At 36.1% G+C, this 17,865-nt stretch overlaps 1 protein-coding gene across 7 annotated transcripts; it reads right to left on the bottom strand.

The window, feature by feature from the left end:
* Positions 1 to 10,542: 10,542 nt before the first annotated feature.
* Positions 10,543 to 17,524, bottom strand: LOC130464083 (rhamnogalacturonan I rhamnosyltransferase 1). Of its 7 annotated transcripts, none has more exons than XR_008924388.1 (8): positions 17,312 to 17,524; positions 16,235 to 16,334; positions 16,068 to 16,140; positions 15,190 to 15,278; positions 14,312 to 14,454; positions 14,138 to 14,219; positions 13,101 to 13,153; positions 10,543 to 10,764 (listed from the first exon to the last, which is right to left on the bottom strand). XR_008924388.1 is itself a non-coding variant. In XM_056833480.1 (8 exons), the coding sequence occupies exons 1-5, from the start codon at positions 17,390 to 17,392 to the stop codon at positions 14,361 to 14,363; spliced, it is 426 nt and encodes a 141-aa protein (XP_056689458.1). In that variant the 5' UTR covers positions 17,393 to 17,524; the 3' UTR covers positions 10,543 to 10,764; positions 13,101 to 13,153; positions 14,138 to 14,219; positions 14,312 to 14,360. The 7 variants fall into 7 exon arrangements, 3 of the variants coding, with proteins under 3 accessions (XP_056689458.1, XP_056689456.1, XP_056689457.1); XM_056833480.1 differs by having other exon boundaries at positions 16,079 to 16,140; XM_056833478.1 differs by having other exon boundaries at positions 16,073 to 16,140.
* Between the last annotated feature and the right edge of the window lie 341 nt (positions 17,525 to 17,865).

Genomic DNA, 17,865 nt, shown 5'->3' on the forward strand with positions numbered 1-17,865 from the left:
AGAATGCTTATATCAACTGATCTTGAGAATAACTGGTGTGCTAGTCACATGTCTTATTCCAATGATTGGACCCACTCATAGTGCACATAGCACTGAATATTGTTGCTCATGCTAATAGAGAAGGTGGGAACTTCAGCATTTCATGCTCAATCAGGCAAAGCTCAATATAAAAAAAAATCACAAATTATGAAATATCAATCACACAATATTCACGAAAATCATATCAAATCCAGGCCCGGCTATTGGGCGGACTAATCGAAGTTGTGGCATAGGGCCCCAATATTTTTGGAGCCCAAAACAATTCGCAGCCCCAAAAAAATCAAGCTTAATTTCTTCTTCAATTCAGTTAGTTGTGTGAAAGCAGACTCATTCAATGAACCAATCTCCTCAAATTCTCTCTTATATTTTCAAAGATTATATTTCCAATAGAAGTGTTAATTATGATAATTATTACTCTCATACAAATCCTCCAATCAATTATTTTCTTGACTGAATTTATTTCCTCTGTTTTTGTCGAGAAAGTGAAGCTCTCAATTTTCATGTCTATCACATACCAAACCTTTTAATTCTGTTTGATTATCATAACACTCTCTCAACATCCACAATATTCCACATTATACAGTTTCACTTTGATCCATTCTAAAGGGGGAAATTGCTATGGGAAGCTCTTAACATCAACGATTGTTTAATAACCCAATTTATCTATAAAAAAAACTCAAGGTTGTATCTAAGTATCTATCTTATTTTAATTTATATGCTTCAATTTTTATATAATTGCAAAGGTTTTTTTTTTGTTTGTTTCCAGGTGTGAAAGAAAAAACTATATTATGCACAGAAAATTCATAACATATCTAAATGAATTACATTTAGTAATTATCAATTTATCATTTAATATTTTTATAAGGGCCTCATTCTAGTGTTTAGCACAGGGCCTTCGGATTGTCGGAGCCGACCCTGATCAAATCAATATTATCATAAACTTTTCAAATACATGTATAACCGTAACAACCCACAAGTACCTTATTTAAAATACAATGTGGATTTTTGGATACAGTATTCCACCAATTTGTGGCTCGCCTTCGGCGATAATTAAGGTGGCTTGGTGAGAAATTGGTTATAAAAGCTTCAAAATTGGGAAGCACCTAAAACTCAAGATTGACAATGTCCTCCCAAGTGGGGAAGAGCTTAGGGTCCTGGTGGTAGTACCATTTGAGCGGCACAGGTTCCAAGGACAAAGGAAAGGCAGGTAAATACATGGACTTGTCCACGCCTTTCAAGTTCATGGCATTCACGAAGCTCAAGAGATGATCACGGGGATTGTCCGTGGCTTTGAATTTCGGTAAGTGAGATGAACTAAACTATTCTGGTAGTTTGCCAGGAAAAGGTTCAGGATCGAGGGAGAAGTACTTGCTCCCCATGGTTTGCTGTAGAACCATTTTTTCAATCCTCTTCTCGTTATCGAGGTCGTTTTTGGCTTGCGCAGCTGCTAAGGCTTCGTTTTCCATTTTCAGTTGGCTCATGAGTTGGGTCATTTGGATCATCCGGTCTCGCAATTCTTCGATGGACATGTTTGAGGGTGCGAATCGAGGTTGGGGGAGCGGAGATCCTTGAAAGGGGGAATGACGGACGAAGCTTGGAGTTACTAAACCTTGCGTTGGTGATGTAGCTTCGAGACGCACTAACCTTTGATTTTCAGATCGGCATCAAGTGGCAGGACCGGCCCTATGCATAAGATAAGCTAAAGTTTAGGCCCCAAAGTTTTAAGCATTACTTAGTCTAGACTTTTAACTCTCTCTATTGGTTTTACATTCTTTTCTGTTCGTACACTTTTTGGTTTTTTTCTTGGTCATTCTTTGGATTTTCGAAACACTTGCCCGTGTGACATTCATGGTTATTAGCATGCTCGGTTTTGGTGCCGAACATTGTTGTCGTAGGAGGTCTAACAACGACACGAAGAGTTATTTATTACTATCTTTTTTTTAGTCGCTTTTAGAATCGAGTGCCTTTTCATACGCCCTCGCAGCAATTTTTTTTTACGAAAAGTTTTTTTTTTGCTACGTATTTTCTTTATGCGCGAGCACCGAGGCTGCTATGCCTGACCAAAAGGCCAGGCAGCAACTTCAGCGCCCAGCGAGGGGCGTGAGAAATATTGGCGCCCAGCCAAGGGCGTTGAAAATGCGTCCTTGGCTGGTTCTCGTCTTTCATCTGCGTATATCTTTTCGTTTATGCGACTTTGATTTTGCGTGCTTGCCTAATAACGTCCTTTACGCGTTGCAGCATTTATGGGATTCGTTACAGGCCATCCCGAGCGTCGCTTATTTTTTTGGCGATCGTTCGGGTTTGCGGAACACGTATTTTGGTATAACTCTTTGGCCAATTGATTTATAAATGTTTGGGCAATTTTTAAGGTCGTTGGTTTTCTAGCATTATTCGTCACACACAATCACATAATTCGCTACACATAACTAACATTACATCATGAGGCAAAATAATAATATGTCATGTAGTTTATGATAGGCTTCTATGGGTAGTATTTGCGCCGGCTTGGTACCGCTTCTATCGCAGATCCAACACATGCCCCGGTCGAGGTAGTGCCTTCAACAGACGAATTTCGCCCAAGAGGCCAATCACGATGTAAGCCAAGGGGGCATGCACCAATGAGAGGGACCTAATGGGCGAGCGATTGGGTTTGGGACGGGTGTACTACTAGCGAAAAGTGCGGAGTGGACAACATTCGAAGCGCATGCACCCCCCGGTTGGCGATGGGTATCCTTAGTCCCAACTCCCGAGATGAAACATCCAAGGGAGCCAAGATTCGTTATGCGGTTCTGTCCGTTCACATTAATATGCTGATTTTCAGGTCGTCCCAACTTGATGGGGAAATAAACGCGGGGTAGGATCGTTTCACCCTTCGGCTATTTTGATTACCTATGAGCACGAGTATTTCCTTCACTATCCCCAGTGCAGTCGCCACTGTGAGGGGGTCGAAAAAGCACGAGGCTAATGCGTGACCTCGTCCCTCGTGGGCATGACGTTTCTTTTTGTCAAATCAAGTGTAATTGGATTTCCTGTGAGTTTACACCCAATTGACTAGTAATATAGGAGTCGCCATTCAGTTTTTAACGACAATGAGAAAAACTGACAAAACCCGGTTATCGTGACATAAAGGGAGTGCAATTATGTTTGACCACGACGGCCATAGGTTCCCTTGTGATCCCTGGTGTGGGGATCGCTCAACGTACACCCGCAAGGTAGAGATTGAGAGTTCGGGGGACTGTAACTACTGAGAGGAGTACTCGCTCTTCGATAACTCCAGAGGCAGGATATCCTTACTACCTCAGCATAAATAATTGAAGGGACATGCGTTAACTATTAAACTAATCTGAATTGATTTTAGCAATATGCAACACATAATACTAGATCGATCGTGATTATCTGGTTTAGATTGATTTAATGGACCTAGCATGATAGTTCAATTGTGCAAGATATTATCTTTATTAGGCGTGATAGAACAATCAAATTTAATAGTTTAACAGTTTTATGAAAGGGCGAGGAAAGCGATTAAATCATGCGAAGGGACACATTACGACGCACCCTTGAGAGGTGCGTCATGGTTCTCAGAAAACTAACCACTTTGGCTTTGCTATTTCTCCTTTTATTTAACGAATCTCAAGTTTCCGGGCTTAATTCTTCAGCTACAAGGGACAGGATACGTTCTGTTCGATTTTTGGATCGATTGCGACAGAACGCGGGATCAATTTTGCAGCGTGAGGCTTAGGCTTAGGGGTTGGAGTCAATACTCAGAATATGAATTGTGTGTGTTGGTTTCACGTCGAATTTGGGGCTGTATTTATAGAAAAGAGTTCGTGGAAAGATAGAATTTTAGAGTACTAATCCAAGAAGAATTAGGAGAGAACACGTATCCAGGTAATTTCAGCGCCCAGAGCCAGGCGTTGAAAATAGGGTCTGGGCCGTATTTCCTTGTCAGATTTGGACTCGTGGAATACGGAGTCTTTGAGACTTATCCGAGTCTTTTAGTGCGTATTAACTTTATGACGGAATGCGTCTGGGCCCGTTACGAACTCTAGGTTCGTTAGGATTTTAATTAATACGTAACTCTTATTTTCGAATTACACTATGAATAGGATTCCTCTTGCAAATTCTATCTCTTTTAGGATTTATGTTGGAGTGCAACACCTAATTCTGACAGGTTTCTATCTTTTATGTCTTGCCACTTTTAGCAACTACCCGTTACGGCAGTTACTATTTTTAGCAGGTTTCTATAAATAGCAGGTCCGGGTGAAATGAAAAGGGTGATCGAGATTCGTTATTTTTATAGGAGATGCGTTGCCAAGTGGAGATTTTATGTTCTCATCATCGAACCTTCCCTTTCAGGAATGGGGACAAAAGTAGGTGTCTACACTCATCTGTTTCAGAGCTAGAACAACTAAAGCTTCTGAGTTGCAAGCTCCAAAAAGGAAAGACATAACATCTAGGTAGTCTAATGTACTTAGGACTTATTTAAAGTATTAATATTGCAAATGGTATATAAGGAACTCAAGGAACTTAGGTTTATTTAGTATAGTCATCAAAATATCTGGTAGCAAATTTTATGGAATTCATTTAAATAAATAATTATAAGTTTTACGAATTTAATAAAATACATAATTTTCTTTTATTTTATTTTCCAATTAAAGCTGTTTTAGATTTCCTTATATTTCTCCTAAGATTTTGTAAGCTAATAAAAAAAAATTAGAAAATATTTTTGGTAGTTTACTTGGTCTAAACCACGGCCAGTGTTTGTGGAAGCTATGTGGGAAGTGGTCTTCCCTTGTTCCTTAAGACAAGGGACGTGGAGACCAAAGAGTGTTGTTGTTGGCAGTTGAGTTTTGAAAGGAAAGATCCTAATGACAACTCCCTCTAAAAGGTTGTGCATTTTCTGTTAAAATCACACAACAATCCAAGAGTCTTTTATTTCCCAAAAACGTTTTAAAAAGTTTTCATAAAACAGTTTGTGTCCTAGTTAAATTGAAGTTCCTAAGTTCCTAATATATCCAAGATTTATTAATACTAAGTGTTATCATAAAAATATTGTATTCCTGACTGTGTTAGGATTGAGTAATCCTTGTAAAGACTTAGAGTTAAGCATGAGAGAAAGAGAGAAATAAGAATGCAGTATTCGAGGTAGAAAACTGTAAGGAACTCGGGTTTTAGTGGAAATCGACTTGTAGTATTATTGTAATTGAGGTATTACTTTAATATAAAAGAGTGTTTGAGGTTTTTCCTTCTTGGTGAGTATCAAGAAGTTTCCTCAATTATTTATCTTTCGTCTCCGTGTTTCTCAGTTCCCGTGTTGTTTCTAAGTTCCGCAAGAAACCTCACTAAAAGTCGAAATACAATTCACCCCCCCCCTTTCATGTACGTGTTCCTACTGGAATAACAGTTGGTATCAGAGCCAGTACTCACGAAAAAACACAGGAAATCCTGTTTGAGTCAAGTACCTGAAAGTATGAACACACACGAGAAACTAGAGGAAGGATACTCCACGCAAAGGCCACCAATGTTCAACGGCAAATTCTATAAATACTGGAAGAATAGGTTGGAGATATTCATCAAGGCAGAAAACTACCCGGTCTGACGTGTCATTAAAGTTGGAGAATTTGAGGTAACAAAAACCAATGATCAAAACGAGGTAGTTCCTAAACCAATGTCTGAATTCGCAAAAGAAGATTTCAAAAAATATGAAATTAATGCCATGGTTGTTAAAATTTTGCATTGCGGCCTTGGACCACATGAACACAATAGAGTCATGGGGTGCAAGAGTGCAAAGAAAATTTGGGATCTCCTTCAAGTTACCCACGAAGGAACTAATGAAGTTAAGCGTTCAAAAATTGATCTTTTAATGTCCAAATATGAACGATTTGAAATGTTTCCCAAAGAAACTATTCAGGAAATGTTTACTCGATTTACTAACATAACTAACGAATTGGTTTCTCTTGGAAGAATTATACCTACTGATGAGCAGGTAAGAAAAATCCTAAGGAGCATGCCACAAGAAGATAGCTGGAGAACCAAGGTTACTGCACTGTTCGAAACCAAGGACTTTACCAAGTTCAACATCAAACAACTTGCAAGTTCCTTGATGACCCACGAACTACATCTTGGTGTTGTCGTTCCTGAGAGTTCTAAAAACAGAGGATTAGCCCTAAAAGCCGAGGAACTCGACGAGTCTGAACCAGATGAAGAGGAAGCTTCCATGTTGGTCAGGAGGATGAAAATGCTCTAAAGAAACTTCAAGACAGGAAACCAGAAGGGAAGGAATTTGGTTAGAAAAACTACCAATTCCAACCCCGAACAAGGATGCTTCAAATGTGGAGAAACTGATCACCAAATTCGAGATTGCCCTCAGTGGGAAAATGACAAAGGAAAAGGAAGAGGCAAGGAACAATCCCAGGAACATTGCAATAAATCCACCTTTGCCAAACCAAACTTCAAGAAATCCATGATAGCTGCGTGGGGCGAAGCAACTGATTCTGAAGATGATGAGGAACAACCAAGTGAATAAACAGCAAGTCTATGTCTTATGGCTAAGATAGATGGTACTAGGAAAGTTCCATCAAATGGAGTAAGTTCCTCCTCTCTTCACCGCCTTTTAAAGTCAAAAGTAATTGAGTTATTACTAGAAACACTAGAAGACTATAAAAAGCTTAGTATATTAAAAGGCCAAAGTGATAAGGCCCTAGAACTTAGTAAGGAACACATAACCTATTTAAACAATGTTAGATCTGATGTACATGGTAGGTTCTTTGAATTACTAGACAGGAACACCTCCATTACTGAGTCTTTTGAAAAAGTTAAAAATTAAAATATCCTACTCAAGGTAGAACTCAGACAGTACAAAATGTTTAATTAAGTCTAGATCCCACAAGGTCCATGGAAATTAATATGGGATTTTTTAATGTCGATTTAGAGAAATTAAACAATGACCTGATTACAGTAAAGGAACAGAAAGAAAAACTAGAAAAGGAACTAGCCATTGCTCAAGCTCACAAACAACCACATAAGGATCCTCCTAAATGGATTGAGAATGCTCAATCTAAGAAAACTGAAGGGCTAGGCTTCTCATACAAAAAGAGTCACAGTAAAGCCAAAAAGTATGTGGAACTGCCTAGTGTAAAAGTATGTTTCTTTTGCGGGAATGGTAATCATGTCAGTAATGAGTGTTCCAAGAAAAAGGAAAAAGATGAAAAAAATTCAAATTATGTGAAACAAAAATGGATTAAGAAGTCAGATATTATAGTTGAAAAGGAACTTGAGGAAACCCGAGTTCCTGTAACTAATCACTGATTCTTTTACAGGTTCTGGTGAGGGCGAACAGCTCGTGGCATCTCGATAGAGGGTGTTCCAAGCACATGACAGGAGATAAATCAAAGTTTCTATCACTAAAACCCTACAATAGAGGAACTGTGACCTTTGGAGACAACATGAAAGGAGAAATTGTTGCAATTGGAAAGGTTGGAAGGTCAAGTTCCCATGCCATTGATAATGTATTTTTGGTCGAGGGTCTCATGCACATTATGTTAAGTATTTCCCAACTTTGTGACAAGGGAAACTCTGTAAGTTTTACTTCTGGAAACTGTCAAATTATTAGCAATGACACTGGGAAGGTTATTTTGGAAGGAACTCGTAAAGGGAACACATATACTGTGGATCTCAATACAGTTCCAAAGAAAAACCTAACATGCCTCAGTGTTATTGAAGATGATCCACTATTATGGCATAAGAGATTTGGACATGCTAGCTTCTCACTGCCTGACAAACTAAGATCAAAGGAACTGGTTCGAGGCCTGCCTTCAATCAAGTTCCTAAATGATAAATTTTGTGATGCCTGTACCAGAGGAAAACAAGTCAGAAGCTCTTTCAAGTCCAAGAAAATGGTCAGCACAACGAAACCACTGGAACTCATCCATATGGACTTGTGTGGACCAATGAGCATTCAAAGTATAAGTGAAAAAAGATATGTCTTAGTTATTGTTGATATTATTCTCGGTTTACTTGGGAGATTTTCTTAACTAGTAAAGATGAAACTTTTGATGAGTTTATTTCTTTCTCTAAGAAAATACAAAGAACTAAAGGACATAAACTGATTCACACAAGATCGGATCATGGAACAGATTTTGAAAATAACAAGTTCAATGACTACTGCACGGAACAAGGTATGAATCACAATTTCTCTGCTCCCAGGACTCCACAACAAAATGGAGTTGTTGAGAGAAAGAACAGGACCTTGGAAGACATGGACAGAACAATGTTGATTGCCAGTTCCATACCAAGGAACTTTTGTGCAGAAGCAGTTAACACAACTTGTTATATTGTAAATTGAGTCATGATTCGTGTCATATTAAATAAAACCCCCTATGAATTGTTAAAAGGAATTAAACCCAACATCTCATATTTTAGAGCTTTTGGGTGCAAATGCTTTGTCCTCAATAATGGCAAAAGGAACTTTTTGATGAAAGAAGAGATGAGGTTGTATTCCTAGGATATGCCTTAAATAGCAAAGCCTACAGAGTTTATAATAAAAGGTCAATGTGCATAGAGGAGAGTGTACATATCATTTTTGATGAGACTAACAAAATTGATGAAGTTCAGAAACAAGAGGATTTCGAAATTGGTTTAATTCGTGCTACAAATAATGATGAAGAGTTCCTTCAAGTTAGAAAACCTGTTGAACCAAGAGCACAACAAAATTAAGAAGTTCCTGTTCAAGAGGAACAGAATCAGGGAGTTCCTGTCATATAGGAACTCACAGCGGATCCAAGAACTCCTGATCCAGAGGAACCAGAGGAGACTCCTGAACCTGTGGAACAGCATACAGTTCAACAGGAAACTCAGGAAACAGAAGAGACAAGGCAACCCCTGTTTCCCAGTTTCAACCTAGACCATGGAAACATCAAAGTTCCCATCCAATGGAACTCATTATCAGTGATATTAGAAGAGGAACTCAGACAAGATCCCGAATGAGGAACTCCTGTGCCTTCCACGCGTTCCTCCCCATAATTGAGCCAAGAAACCACAATGAGGCTTTGGAAGATGTTGACTGGATAACTGCCATGCAAGAAGAGTTTAATGAATTCAAAAGGAACAAAGTGTGGCACTTGGAACCCAAGCCAAAGCATCAGAAGGTGATAGGACTAAAATCGGCGTTCCAGAACAAGCAAGATTAACATGCAACGATTATCAGGAACAAGGCAAGGTTAGTCGTCAAAGGCTACAATCAACAGGAAGGTATTGACTTCGAAGAAACTTTTTCTCATGTTGCTAGACTAGAAGCCATTAGAATCTTAATTGCTTTTGCAGCCTTCATGGGATTTAAACTGTATCAAATGGATGTAAAATGTGCTTTCTTAAATGGTTTCTTAGAAGAGGATGTCTATGTGGAACAACCTCCTGGTTTCGAAAATCCTGAATTTCCAAATCATATCTATAAACCTGACAAAGCTCTCTATGGGCTGAAGCAAGCTCCTAGATCATGGTATGAAAGATTATCAAAGTTCCTTTTACAATTTTTTTTTAAACGAGGCATAATAGATAAAACCTTATTTCTAAAACCTAAAGGAACTGACTTATTAGTTATTCAAATTTATGTTGATGATATACTGTTTGGAGCAACTAACGAAATCTTGTGCAAGGAATTTTCTAACTTGATTAGCATTGAACACTAGAGGAAAAAACCTCAAGTGCGGGCTCATTTTAAGGGGTTTAGTGCGGGCTTTTACATGTGCAGCACATGGCCTGCCCGCACTTGATGTTTCTGAAGTGCTGCCAAAATATTGGCAGCACTTGATGTTTCAAGTGCTGCCGAAATATTGGCAGCACTTGATGTTTCAAGTGCTGCCAATTTGGAAAATGATCCCGCACTTGACATATTTTGTGCTGCCAATTTTAGAATATGAGCCCGCACTTGATATATTTGGTGCAGCCAATTTTGAAAATGAGCCCGCACTTGACATATTTGGTGCTGCCAATATTGAAAATGAGCCCGCACTTGACATATTTGGTGCTGCCAAATTTAAAAATGAGCCCGCACTTGACATAGAAATGGGCAGCACAAGCATAAAAACGAGTCGCACTTGATTTATAAATGAGCCGCACTTGGCCTATAAATGAGCCGCACTTGATAGATTTGTTGTTAACCGATTTCCCTGCTACATATTACAATTGGACCACGCCACTGATTAACCTCCATACATCATATAAAAAGTATCCAATCGTAAATAATTGTAACCATATACATATAAAATAACAGCAATGGAATGCCAATCTTCGGGCTTTATTTGTAAAGTCTCTATTCCTTGGTAATCAAAACCCAAGGATCTATGAACTAACCCGTGTTTGACTAGCCAAGCAGATAAACGACCCTGCATTTTGTTTATATCTCCTTCCCTTGTTTATTTGTATAAATATTTTATATTTACTTTACGATATGATGAAATTTATGAAAATTGACCTGCTGCTTACAAGTCCAAAAAAAGAATCCTGTTTAATTCACTAACATATATATAATTAAATTAAATAGAATATAATTGTAAATATAAAAGTCGATTACATTACAATCATATGAAAACTAGCTAGCATCCGTAATTTAAGATTCACTAGAAGAAAATATCAAAGACAATCACTGGTAATGAAGTTTACCAACATTTCTCGAACTTCATCTATCTCCTCAAAGGTGAAAGGCCGCTACCTCAGATTATTTAATACCTTAAAAAGAAGGACCATCAAAAAATATATATACACTTTAGTTATATTATAAATATTAAATTTTACAATAAATTAAGACTTAATTTGTTCATAACAAAGAAATAATGAACCGTATAATAATAAAATTGGTTAATTTCGGTACCAACTTTCATCTAATGAACTTAAATAAATATTTTAAAGTCCTTCCATGTTTAATAAACTTAGTTTATGTTTCAAAGACTCATTCTCACCCATTTTGGTGAAGTTAACATTTAAACCTCGTTAGTTCATTATCGGTCACATTTTGACTAAAATGGCTAATTTCGGTCCCAACTTTCAACTAATGAACTTAAATGAGTATTTTAAAGTCTTTCCATTTAATGAACTTAGTTTTATGTTTCAAAGTCTCATTCTCACCATTTTGGTGAAGTTATGCACATTTAAGCTTCGTTAGTTCATTATCGGTCACGTTTTGACTTAAATGGCTAATTTCGGTCCCAACTTTCAACTAATGAACTTAAATTAGTATTTTAAAGTGTTTCCATGTTTAATAAACTTAGTGTTATGTTTCAAATACTCATTCTCAACCATTTTGGTGAAGTTATGCACATTTAAGCTTCGTTAGTTCATTATCGGTCACGTTTTGACTAAAATGCCTCATTGCGATCCCAACTTTCAACCAATAAACTTAAATTAGTATTTTAAAATCTTTCCATGTTAAATACACTTAGTTTTATGTTTTAAAGACTCATTCTCACTATTCTGTTGAAGTTATGCACATTTAAGCTTCGTTAGTTCATTATCGATCACGTTTTGACTAAAATGGCTAATTTCGGTACCAACTTTCAACTAATGAACTTAAATGAGTATTTTAAAGTCTTTCAATGTTCAATACACTTAATTTTATGTTTCAAAGACTGATTCTCACCATTTTGGTGAAGTAATGCACATTTAAGCTTTTTGTTTTTGATAAAATGCACATTTAAGCTTCGTTAGTTCATTATCGGTCACTTTTTGACTAAAATGGCTAATTTCGGTCTCAACTTTCAACCAATAAACTTAAATGAGTATTTTAAAGTCTTTCCATGTTTAATACACTTAGTTTTATCTTTAAAAGACTCATTCTCACCCATTTTGGTGAAATTATGCACATTTAAGCTTCATTAGTTCATTATCGGTCACGTTTTGACTAAAATGGCTAATATCGGTCCCAACTTTCATCTAATGAACTTAAATGAGTATTTTAAAAATCTTTCCATGTTTAATACACTTAGTTTTATGTTTCAAATAAATTCTCATCCATTTGGTGAAGTTATGAACATTTAAGCCTCGTTAGTTCATTATCGGTCACGTTTTGACTAAAATGGCTAATTTCGGTCCTAACTTTCAATTAATGAACTTAAATGAGTATTTTAAAGTCTTTACATGTTTAATACACTTAGTTTTATGTTTCAAAGACTCATTCTCACCATTTTGGTGAAGTTATGCACATTTAAGCGTCGTTAGTTCATAATTGGTCACGTTTTGACTAAAATGGCTTATTTCGCTCCTAACTTTCAACTAATGAACTTAAATAAATATTTTAAACCCTTTACAAATTTAATACACTTAGCTTCATGTTTCAAAGACTCGTTCTCACCCACTTTTGTCAATTTATGCACAAATAAGACTCGTTTGATCATTATATGTCACATTTTCACTAAAATGGCTTATTTCGATCCGAACTTTCAACTAATGAACCTAAATGAGTATTTTAAACCCTTAAATGTTTGGAAAATTTGTAATTATTAATCCAACCTTTGCCCGATTTCTTTAATTAAGCCTACCTATGCGATATTTCTAAATAATCCAACCTTTATGACCCAACTACTATTATTAAGCCTAACAAGTTACTAACCTGCTATAGGCGGTATTCACCCTTACGTGGCATATAACAATTTTAATTTTTTTTTATTTTTTTTCCCCCTTATTTTCTTTAATTGCTATTTTTATTTTCGTTTCTCTCTCCTCTGTGATTTTCTGCTTCATCTCTGCACTCCTCTCCATTATTTCTCTTCTACCTCTTCTCCACCATTGTCGATCCCTCATACGGTCATACCTCTCCATTCGAAGTTCATCAAAAATAATCAGCAATTGCTATGGCTGGGGTAAAGCAATTGCGTGTTGGATATTCTTCAAATTCAAGGTTTTTTTTTTCTTTCTAAATTTTCAACAAGACCACAATAACCAACATCCCACAACATAAAAAAAACTATATTATTGCAACAGCTCGGGTTTTTACGAACCGACCATCAAGGAAGCCCAAAATTCAAAATTTACCAAAAAAGGAACAAAAACGCTAAGGTTCGTAAGTTCACCTTCAATTGTACGATTTTGGAGACGAAATTTGAATGCGCGTTGATGAAGTTACCTATTTCCACAAGAAAATCGTTGATGATGTCATGAACCAGTACAATTGTGGTTGAAGCAGCAGTAATGGAGGAGAGAGGAATTGAAATACGGTACAGAGAAGAGAAGGGTTAAGGGTTTTTTGAAAAAAATGAAATCCTTGTTTAGGTGGCAAGTGATGATGATGTGTCCAATATTTTAGGAGGGAAACCAACTTTAGGTTGTCAACGTTTTTAACGTTGACTTTGTAGCAGGTAGCTGGTCATCTAGGCTTAATAATTAGTTGGGTCATAAAGGTTGGATTATTTTGAAATATCGCATAGGTAGGCTTAATTAAAGAAAATCGGACAAAGGTTGGATTATTAGTTACAAATTTTCCTAAATGTTTAATATTTTAAACCCTTAAATGTTTAATATACTTATTTTAATGTTTCATGGACTCATTCTCACCTACTTTGGTCAATTTATGCACATTGAAGGGTCGTTCGATCATTATAGGTCACATTTTGACTAAAATAATTTATTTTGGTTGAACTTTTAACTAATGAACTTAAATAAGTATTTTAAACGAGTTAGATGTTTAATATACTTAGTTATATGTTCCTAAGACTTATACTCACCTATTTTGGTCAAGGTATGCAAATTTAAGTCTCATTTAATCATTATAGGCCACATTTTTGACAAATATGGCTTATTTCGGTCTCAACTTTCAATTAATGAACCTAAATGAGTATTTTAAAACCTTTACATGTTTAATATACTTAGTTTAATGACTTTAAAACTGATTCTCACCTACGTTTGGTCAAGTTATGAACATATAAGGCTCGTTTGATCATTATAAGTAACATTTCGACTAAAATGACGTATTTCACTCCCAACTTTCAACTAATGAACCTAAATAAATATTTTAAACCCCTACATGTTTATTAGACTTAGTTTAATGTTTCTAAGACTAGTTCTCACGTACTTTTAGTCAAGTTATATAAAGTTATAGTATAATGTGTACCTTTTCGAGATCTTGTGACTATATCGTACATGAGCTTCATCACGTAGTAGCCGCAATCCGTATTGCCTGTTTGTTGTGCACACTTGGTATCACAAATAAAATGCATGCAAGACAAATGTAAGTTTTTGAGCTAATAACAACTAATGAAAATATTTATAAATTGAAATCATTTACCTTCACTGATTTCAAACTCTCTGTCTCGTTTTAGTAATCCAACCACTCACTAACTTGGCCTTGCATGAAATCCCTGAATCTTATGCCCACAACTTTTAGAAATATTTTTTCTTGATTGGATCATTTTCAACATTGAAAAGACTCTTCACAAAATAAGAAAACCAGTAGTCAGTCTATTTTATTAACCGAAATTCAAATGCAAAGCAAATCGGAGCATGTAGATTATGAAAAACGAGAAAGAGATTTAATAGAGTGAGCAACAATATTGGGCTTGAACAGCATATCGAAAGTAGCAGCAACATCATATCATAAGTAGGAACATATCAGATTCAGAACTACTGATATGATATGTTGTTGGTTTTGATCTGCTCACAACAGATCTGCAACAGCAGATCGGAAGCAGCAGCAGATCAGTTTCACAACTGCTTCTCTAATATGCTGCTTTTGATCTGTTGTTGCTGCTGATCTGTTGCCTGATGTAGGAGGTAAATGGAAGTGTTAAAATAAAGAGTTACAATGGCAAAGCTGTTATGGAGAAAGCTAGGAGGGATAACCCTGCAACCTGATTTCTGGTTGGGCAATGTGAAAAAATCTGGATAAGAGTAGTTAGCAAAACAGATTCCTAATGTTATTCTAATGCCCACATTTGATTTTACCCAGACCAACTACGAAAATGCTTCACTTCTCTAGGACAAGTCAAAAGTTCCTTAGGTAGCTTCCGAACTACTTTAATATCATTAGCAATGAAATGGTCTGGATAAAAAAAAATCTGCAAAGTTGCTGCAACCAATTTTCCGAGAGATTAGAATAAGAGATAGATAATTCCAATTTTAGGTCACCCTATTTCATGTCAAGTGAAAAGAAAAAACAATGTATACCTTGAGTCTTGCCAAAATAACCTCTTGTCAAGTTTAGGGATCACAAGAGTCGCATTAATGATCCAGACCACAGTCACCATATAACATATCTGTATTCAAAACAGAAATTGGTGGATTTCAATCATTCATTTTTCACAACCCAAAAATTAAAAATGGCATACTTACCTATCCACATTATTAGTGACAACAAGGTGTAACATTCCACAGAAGAAATAGTAAAATCTTAGAGCAAAGATGTTTACCAAAATGAATCCCAATGCATAAGAAATAGTAAAATCTTAGAGCAAAGATGTTTACAAACATAACATCTTGAAGGTCCCCATTGCGATGGTGTGAAAGATATAATAAATGTTCTATGGAGTATAGTATAATATAGTAATTGTTAGCAAGACGACTACATGCATGTTCAGATTTATTTGCAAAAAACCATCATAAGTGGAGACATAATTTGATATATGGTGAGACATAGTTCCAATAGGATCACAGAGTATCCTGAATAAAATATACTTCAGATTGTAGTATTTGTTCCACTATTGTTATAATAGAAGTGACGACTGACGACTAAGTGTTAAGCAAAACAGCTGATCAACAGAAGAAAACATATAGCAGATGAACTGTGAATTTCAAGACTAAACATATGCTAGTTGATCAAATGGTCCATCAACACAGAACATCAGAAGAATTAAATAATATATGAATAAGCTATTGAAATTGGATGGTACCTGACTGCACCCAGTAAACCTTAAATTTTGCCTATAAAATATTCTACTAGATGCTAAAAAACTGTTAAAACTTGTTTGTTATAGACTCAGTCAAAATAAAGGGTATGATTAGAACTGTTCTGGGGGGAGGGAGAGAATGAAGAGAGAGAGAGAGACCAAACCCCAACCCGCTTTTGATTAAGACCACCATTAGTTAGGACAAGCAGGTAACCATTTGACTTTACAGGAGCTGAAAAGTGTGAAACACAACAGCATATGAGTGTTCAAGCATTCCACATTAATTATTACTACAAATTAACGAAACCCAAAGTAAGATTTCTTACGTTTATACAACTTCCTAGGCTCCAGACAGGGTAAAAAATCACAACCTACGAGGCTTCTTCCATAGTTTTTCATAGTCCATAACCCACCGGCACCAATCAACTGCCAATTATAAATGAGTGAAAAAATGAAAATTCAAGTAAGAATTCTTTGCATTAAAACAGATGTCTCAGAACTTTCAGCTCTAAACATTAAGCCAAACACTGATTGCAGTCATGACAATCACCTCGAATTACTAAAATCAAATAAACATTTATGTTCATTATTTATTATCCTAATATAAATGTAGTTTGGAGATGGAATGAAAGCTTTGGAATATCAAGCAGCTTACTTGAGGACACCATTTATGCAATTAAGGTGGGAGCAGTAGGCAATCCAGACCAACATTATTAGTTAACTTAACCAAGAAATGGTTTCCTGTGAAAGTATGTCAAATAAAAAGTTTGGCTAAACTAATACCAAAGTACTAGAAATGTTATTCTCAATTCATATACAAAACTTTGAACATTTTCCCTAACAACGAAAAGCAAGGGAATGAGGGATAACATTTTATTGAAATTGATCCTAACCTTAAACATATTATCGCTTACCAGAATTTAAACATTGACCAACGATTACTTAGAGTTGGTAGAATTTATTTAGAATCACTAATTAATCCTCTTTACATTCGTCTTATGTCATCAGTTTCTTCTCAACAACATATTTTTCTGTTCTCTCTGACACGAACTCTATAATTAACAAAATGAATTTGAAATTTATCAAACAAAAAAATAAAGAAATTAAATAATTAAGAACTATATATAAAGTATTACTTAAATAGTATGAACAAGAAGAAAATTTGAATTATTTTAATTAGAATATGCGAGAAAGACTAAAATTTTGATGGCACGACCGCAATCGCCCATGGAGAAAGAAGGTAACAACGAAGAAGCCCCAATTTCATATGAAAATCCGAACATTAAATTTAGTTTTGCGAATTTGAGATTGAAACCCTAATTTTTAATAAGAAATACAGATTCGAAAAGGGATTTGCAAACTAATTTCGGCATAAATATGTAACGATAGGGAGAGATGATTACCTGAGACGAACAAAACAAGCACGCAGAGAACCAAAGAGGGGAAAGAGCAGCGGCGATTGGGGAACGGCTGCGGCGACGCATCGGTGGGAAAAGGGAAGGAGAAGCGGCGACATGAAAAAATGTTTTAGGGAGAAGCAGTAAACAGAGAAGAGGAAGGAGAAGAAGCGAGAAATGATGTGTTTTTGGGAAAAATTTTGTGCAGCTCTTTTGTAAATTTAGCCTGCACTTGAGTTTAAAACATGCACTTGAACTCAAGTGCTGCCAAATTTCTAAAATTAGCCTGCACTTGTGAAAATGTATTTTTTCTTTATTTTTTTATGCTCTCAAGTCCTACCAATTTACTAAATGAGCCGCACTTGGAGGGAAGCACATGACGATTTTTCTACTAGTGGAATTTGAAATGAGTATGATGGGGGAACTCAACTTCTTTCTTGGCTTGCAAATCAAACAAACGAAGAAGGAATTATGATCCACCAACAAAAATATGTGAAGGAACTCCTAAAGAAATACGAGCTAGAATCTGCTTAAGTTAATCACACTCCCATGGGAACTGC

Source organism: Spinacia oleracea, chromosome 6, assembly GCF_020520425.1.
Source record: "Spinacia oleracea cultivar Varoflay chromosome 6, BTI_SOV_V1, whole genome shotgun sequence".
In the NCBI taxonomy this organism is placed as follows: domain Eukaryota; kingdom Viridiplantae; phylum Streptophyta; class Magnoliopsida; order Caryophyllales; family Amaranthaceae; genus Spinacia; species Spinacia oleracea.